The sequence below is a fragment of the Sinocyclocheilus anshuiensis genome, unplaced genomic scaffold (genome assembly GCF_001515605.1).
Source record: "Sinocyclocheilus anshuiensis isolate Anshui unplaced genomic scaffold, SAMN03320099.WGS_v1.1 scaffold212, whole genome shotgun sequence".
NCBI classification, from domain to species: domain Eukaryota; kingdom Metazoa; phylum Chordata; class Actinopteri; order Cypriniformes; family Cyprinidae; genus Sinocyclocheilus; species Sinocyclocheilus anshuiensis.
In genome coordinates, this window is record NW_015558566.1 from 375,482 (window position 1) to 382,329 (window position 6,848).

General features: G+C 36.6%; 2 protein-coding genes across 3 annotated transcripts in view; both read right to left on the minus strand.

Annotated features, from left to right (window-relative positions):
* Positions 1-580, minus strand: part of LOC107679488 (forkhead box protein O3-like) — a 33,264-nt gene extending 32,684 nt beyond the window's left edge. Inside the window, exon 1 of one of the 2 annotated variants that reach the window (XM_016475045.1) lies at positions 52-580. The gene's annotated coding sequence lies outside the window, so the exon portion shown is untranslated. Of the gene's footprint in view, positions 1-39 lie in introns of both variants that reach the window. The other variant, XM_016475044.1, reaches the window with a different exon arrangement.
* Positions 581-3,218: 2,638 nt separating this feature from the next.
* The window catches only part of LOC107679503 (lactation elevated protein 1 homolog B-like), a 26,233-nt gene continuing 22,603 nt past the window's right edge, over positions 3,219-6,848 (minus strand). Inside the window, exons 11-13 of the mRNA XM_016475070.1 lie at positions 4,458-4,598; positions 4,144-4,257; positions 3,219-3,607 (exon numbers count right to left, since the gene is read on the minus strand). Coding sequence (XP_016330556.1) covers positions 3,479-3,607; positions 4,144-4,257; positions 4,458-4,598 — 384 coding nt within the window. The 3' untranslated portion in view covers positions 3,219-3,478. The remainder of the gene's footprint in view (positions 3,608-4,143; positions 4,258-4,457; positions 4,599-6,848) is intronic.

Sequence of the window (6,848 nt, forward strand, 5' to 3'; positions counted from 1 at the left end):
TGCGTATACACTATAATATTAGAATGCAAAATGCAATACCTCAACACGCACCATTCAGCCAGAGCCCTTTCTCTTCTCTGTGTCGCACACCAGTCACTTGGTGCACTGATGTAATACAACTATATCTCTCCAGCGCACTTCGCCAGTAGCCACGGACAAAGCGCCACAACGTCACTGCACACTACCATCACAAGCAGCAAGTCACTGTAGTGACAAAAGAACTGAACTGTCAGAGTGGGCTAGAATCAAAACGCCGTTATGTCAGATCAAGACAACTACAATAACGAGGACAGAACTACGCGTGCTCGTAGACAGAACTGATCATTTTGTATTATTTGCCAGTTTGACCCGATGTCTCTTCGCATTCCGAAGTCTCTTTAACAATTAAAGGTAGAGACGCAACTATCGCTTAATGACAGTGTCTTGTTAGAGCGCGCGCCAGTGCCTCGATGTCACGAACGGTACATTGCGGAAAATTCCCATCCAGAAAGCCCTTTCTCTCTCTGCACCTATCTATCTAAAGGCACAGGAGGACTATCTACTCTAATCGTCTGTCAGCACTCAAACGAGCTCAATTTAGGACTGAGTGACTGGAGGAGGGCGAGAAGGGAAGGGCAGCCTCTACCGCTGACAGGGACCTGCCCCCTAGATTCCGCGCACGGGATCGCCTCTTAAAGGGCCACTGCTCCCCATTACAGCTGCCAGCAGGCTAGAGGACATGTTCAAACAAGTCACTCCAAGCACTGAGAGCCCCTATCAGTTTATCGGATTTCCACATATAGATTCAGTTGCTAGAAATTGTAGTTCAGACATGCAAACAACATTATCTGGGCATATTATCTGGAATGTGCTATAGATTAGAGACAACATTTTCAGGTAACCAGAATTAGCCAATAGTACAGTATTAAGAGAGTTAATGTGACAAATTTGTTATAATCAGATGCCTGATAAGTAGCCTAATATCGTAAAGGAATAGTTCATCAGAAATGTTGTCATTTTCTCCACTGTTCCAATGCAGTATTGTCTTCTTTTTGAAACATGTCCGTATGGTGGTTTGAAATTAAAATTCACCCTATGTTGGAAATGCATGTTACAGATCTTATTTTTATTTATTTATTTGACCTAAAATGTCATAACTGGATCTTCTGGGGAAACAACACAGTTCTCTAGTAAATTAGGCAGGTTTTCTCCAATAATTTAAGTCTGCTTAAACTCGCCTGTAAAAACCCATTCATCTTTCCCCATTTTTTGAGTGCAGTGCCCACTTCTCAAAATCCAATCAACAAGCGACAGATCTGTTACGTCACAATACAGAAGAGAAGATTTGTTGCTATTAAATGCCTACATTCTAGAAAGTAATAGAACCACAAAAGTAGCCCATATGTGACTGGTAACCAATTTGATTTTTTTTGTGAAGAACAGACTGAAACATCCAAAGGCAACACTTAACTGAACATAACCACAAATTATGTTTCAAATATGGCAAAAGCAGAGCTCAGTTTCAAAATTGTATTTTCACAGTACTTGGAATAGACTGCAATGAGAGGCTACATTTATTTATTTATTACTTATTTTCTTTTTGTCTTTCTTGGATCTTGGCATTTAAAATTACATTACACTTTCAGTGGATGTAAAATTGCCTATTCTACTCCAAGAAAGAAAATAATGATTGTAACTGACATTTTGATTGGAACCATTTCTTTTAATAAATAATAACGAAAATATTGGTATTTAATTAAAAGAAAATTGCTCGTTTTACTTGCTCTGGGGCCACTGACAAATGTTGAGGCATGTCTTGTATTTGCCTTTCGCTGGCCCTTTAATCCCAGCGTGAATTCGTTCTTCATGACACGCCCCCTGCTGCCAGCCTCGTTTTATTCAAGCACATGACGTAATTCATAATCAAGAAATTGGCTCTGCCGTGTCGCTTCTCTAGCACAGCGACGTCTTATCAAAACACGAGCACGCCTTTGTTCCTGCAGAGATGCGTGTTTTCTCGGGCGCGGTGAAAACGACGATCTTTGTAAAGGAATGCTCTCTTCCACCTGTATGTATCGACATATCGCATTAATCGAGATACAAGATGACATTTATGCAGGTTCACAGTCGGAAATACCTGTAAAAAACACAGAATTCATATTACATAATTGCACGATTTGTGGTGCTATTCTGTGATACTATTACATGGCCAACAAGTGTCACTGAAGACTGTTTTCTTATTCAGTCACTAAAGATGTAACATCTTCACTGTTTGCTCCTCTATTCACTCCTTATCTTTTAAATCAACCCTCCCACTTCTGTCTCCCTTTCCTTTGTTCCTAACCCTGCATGGATGGAAAAGTCTGCAGGTGACCTCTACAATAATAACCGTGTAGACACTAGCTCTTGTCAATGTCTAAAACCGTTCCTCAGTACACGAGACACTACGTTTGTAATAATGTCACTGTTGATTACATATTGTCATATGGAAGCTGATAGTAGATATGTGTCGGTTCAAGGTCGTGTATTTATGATACTTGTTTTTCTTTAGCCTCTATGAGCATATGGTAATAGATGTATTGTTTGTAGGTGAGGGTGCCTAAGTCTAGTTCTCTCTGTGAGGATGCAATATGCAATATGCTTTCCTTGTGTCATGTAAAACAATAACACAGAGCACGTGGGTGTGAATAAGCAACAGAACTCTTCTACTGCCACCTTCAGACCAAATTGAGAAATTAAAGAAACTAGACCCCTTTGAATGTTATGATTTTAAAGAAACTGGATTAATAACCGTTTTTGGAGGTTATGCTCATCATGGTTGGTCAAAACAAAGCAAAATAAAGTAAAATTAAATAAAAAATTTAAAAATGAAAAGTAAAGTCAAATAAAGTCAAATAATAAAGTCACATAAAATAGAATAAAATGTGTTTGTGGAGATTCATTAACATTACCACAACCAGTACAACCAATGTTTAATGTTTTTTTTTCATAAACATTTTAATAATTTAGGAATGGAAGCTCATTTTCACCACACAAGAAAAAAAACCCGCTTTGGTAAATCATAATTTATGATTTTAACTTTTATCTCATAATTATTACTTTATGTAAATTATTATATTGTTTTTTATAGCAATTATTATTCCTTAAATATGTAAATATGCTTTGATATTTAAGGAAGCATAACTGCATAAATTCACATTAGACATCAAACATTTCAATATAAATATATTGTTCCCTCTAAATACAACAGAATACACGATCCACTAGAGGGTGCTACACATCATCTTATTTTGCAACATATGCATTGTCCTCCTGCAGTCCATATTTTGTTTTACATATTAATAGTGATGTGAGAATATGGACAATTCCACTTGCTTTTAAAGTAATAAGATAAGGCTTAGAGTCTGTTTTTGGTAATGGAAATGTACCATCTCAAATGTTTTTGGAGGCGACAAAGACTCTATTAAGAGGTAGTTGGCTACTGCAAGGGAGTTTCAGTTCATGTTTGACTCCGATCCCCACTTAGCCAGTACTGTTCGGTCTGCATCTCTGTGAGGCGAGATATTGTCCTCTGGAAGGCAAAGACCTCTTCATCTGCTGTGAACAATGTCAGCCGCTCACTGGCCTCCTGAGCAAAATAAAAGAAGGTCTGATGAACGATTACAAATGTCTTTCTACAGGAATTAGCAAAGAACCAAGGCTCATTAAAATAAACCAGAGAGATTTTATCTACACATGACTAAGTATATTTACATGCATGCAACATTAAAGCAGCACTATGTAACTGTTGGCGCTCTAGCGGTTAATAAACAGAACTGCACACATCCCGCGGAAGAACATTCCATCCGGAGCTACTTCTCTAAGTTTATGTCTATGGCGATTCACGCAGGTATGTGTTACTCCGCAGCGGCGACGACCCGACCAGGCTACAATAGTCCAAATAGAAGTACTTATTATAAGTGTACCGTAGTGATTCGGAATAAGACAAAAACGCGGTTTGGAAGATGAATTCATGATGTACTCGCTCATTATATACATTTAACAAATTTTGAACACAGAAAAAGTTACACAGTGCTGCTTTAACGTGTGCTTTCAGTGTTTATGTATAGTTTCAGAATTATAATGTAATGCCAATAGGTGGCACTGTTACGGTGTTGTCATTACATCGGTAAGGCCGAGTTCATCTATCATTAGGCGATCTCTTGCTTCCTCTCCAGTCATCGGTCCCTGATCAAGGAGGCGGTGTAATGGTGCATCAGCCAATATCACCACTCTAACCTGAGAGTTCAAACACATAATTGAACCATGTCGATAGGTTGGTGGTGCTAACAAAGAATGACAAAGTTATTATGAAACAAATGTATTTTTTAGTTTTGCACATGAATAACAAGTGTTTTTGGTTCTGCCGATGGACATGTTTAAGGCCTGCATGTGCTTGAAGGATGTCAAAGTTAGTATGTGTTTTGAAGAGTCGTTACCTTTTGGTCATAAAAGTTGTCAATGAGTGTGGTGAAGCGTCTAGCCTGGTCTTTCATTTCGACTCGAAAGTGAGGAACATTCCGTATGATGACCGTGTCAAACTGCCGTGCGATTTCTAAATAATCCCCTGCACCCAATGGCTGCAAACAACAGATAAGCACATAAACACACATGAAAAATTAGGTAACAGTAATGATTAAACAGAGATGTTTAGCCATATTTAGTAAGCTCTTCTGCTTAAAGGGATAGTTCATAAAAAAACTAAAATTACATTTATTTACTCATCCTCATGAGCTTTTGCTTCATTTTTTTTATTTCTATTCATTGTAATTAAATGTTTAAAAAAAAAAGACCATTACATTATTCAAAACTGAAGAATGAAAGTCATACAGATATGGAATGACATGAGGGTGAGTAAATGATGATTTTTAAAAAGAAATTAATGCATGAAGGATGCATTAAATTGATCAGAAGTGACATTAAAGAGTATTACTTTGTTACAAATAAAAAAAAATGTGTTTCAAATAAATGATGTTCTTATGAACTTATACTATTCATCAGAAGATCCTGGGAAAAAAGTATCATGGTTTTTACAAAAATATTAAGCAGCACAGCGGTTTTCAACACTGACATGACAATGAAGACTGGAGTAATGGCTGCTGAAAATTCAGCTTTGCATCACAGGAATAAATTAAATTGTAAAATATTTCAAATAGAAGTTATTTTAAATTTCAATAGATTTTCAAAATTTTACTGTATTTTTTATCAAATAAATACAGCCTTGATGAGCATATGAGACTTCTTTCAAAAACGTTAAAAACATCTTACCAACCCCAAACTTTTGAACAGTGTATATTATGTTTGGAAATATAATATAAAACACACATTCATCAGCTTGATCTTCAGGGGTCTCTCCACCATGACAGTGATTGAGAGGGAAACTTTACTGATGTCTCTGAAGCCTTGGCATATACCTTTTTACCCATCCATCTCTCATCTCATGTGCTTATTCCCTCTTGAATTTTTGTCTCTAATCTTCTATTTCATCCTATATTCTGTATCCTCTCTGGGCAGCATGTATCTCTGTGGTAACTAAGTGGAAAGGCACATTAACACATGCTGACATAGTCCCAACTGCATTAGCCTGACCATGAAGACGAAGAAGTTGAGGACTCTTCAGACAAATCCACACATGTACATGCACACACACACTCGCTCACACTCTCAGTGCGTTGAAGTGAACAGCGCTCTCAAAAGCACTGAAGGACGCAGAGACAGTGCCTCGGCTCCATTAGAGAGCAGCATACTCATTCTTTCTTTCCTTCACAAACAAAAAAGGGAGCATCATACTGGTAAACCAAGTCCAAGGTTACATACATAAACAAGCACACACACATACATACAAGTTGGCTTAGACTAGCCATACACAGGGCTGCAATGATGAATTGAAGGTGTAGAGAGATGGATGGACGGATGGATGAAGGCATGGGCAATTACAATACATAGTATCAGGAGAGTGGGACGATGGATATGGTAGTGGTAGATGAACATGGCAAATAAAGTGGAAAATGCAGAGTGATACATAAGAGAGAATAAAGTAAGCTCCCTAAGAGAGTAATATATATTGACTTTGGGATCCACAATCCTTAGCAGTAAGCAAAGGTTAAACTGGGATTTTTTTGGTGGATTTTTTAAATCTGGTGATGATTCTGGAGCAAAGACATTATTTCCTTTCCATCCCAAGAATAATAGCCTATGTTGAAATGCGTTTGTGTTTGATATAAGTTATTTTTTAAAGAAATGTATTATTTTATTCAGCAGTGATGCATTAAATTGATCAATAGTGGCAATAAATAAATTTATATTGTTGCAAAAAAACTATTTTAAATGCTCTTCTTAAATTTTCTTTGAAATGTTTTATTTATCAAAGAATCCTGAAAAAAATGGTTTTCACAAAAATATTATGGACAACATTGTTAATACTAAGAATGCTTCTTGAGCACCAAATCAGCATATTACAATGATTTCTGAAGGATCACGTGACGCTACAGACTGGAGTACTGTCTGCCGAAATCTTTTTCAGCTTTGCAATCACAGGAATAAATGGCATAAAATATTTTAAAAAACAAAACAGTTAATAATATAATAAAAAAAATTTTTTTTTTAATGAAATATCTTTACTGTATTTTTGATCAAATAAATGCCGCCTTGGTGAGCATAAGAGACTTCTGTCAAAACTGTCTTAAAATCTTATCGAAACTTAAATTAAACTTAAACTTAAAAATAAATGTAAAAATCAAGCAAAAAAATTAATAAAAAATACACAGACGTACAAATAAATATACAAATCTCACTTTAATGGATAATTAGCATCCCCCCCCCCCCCCCCC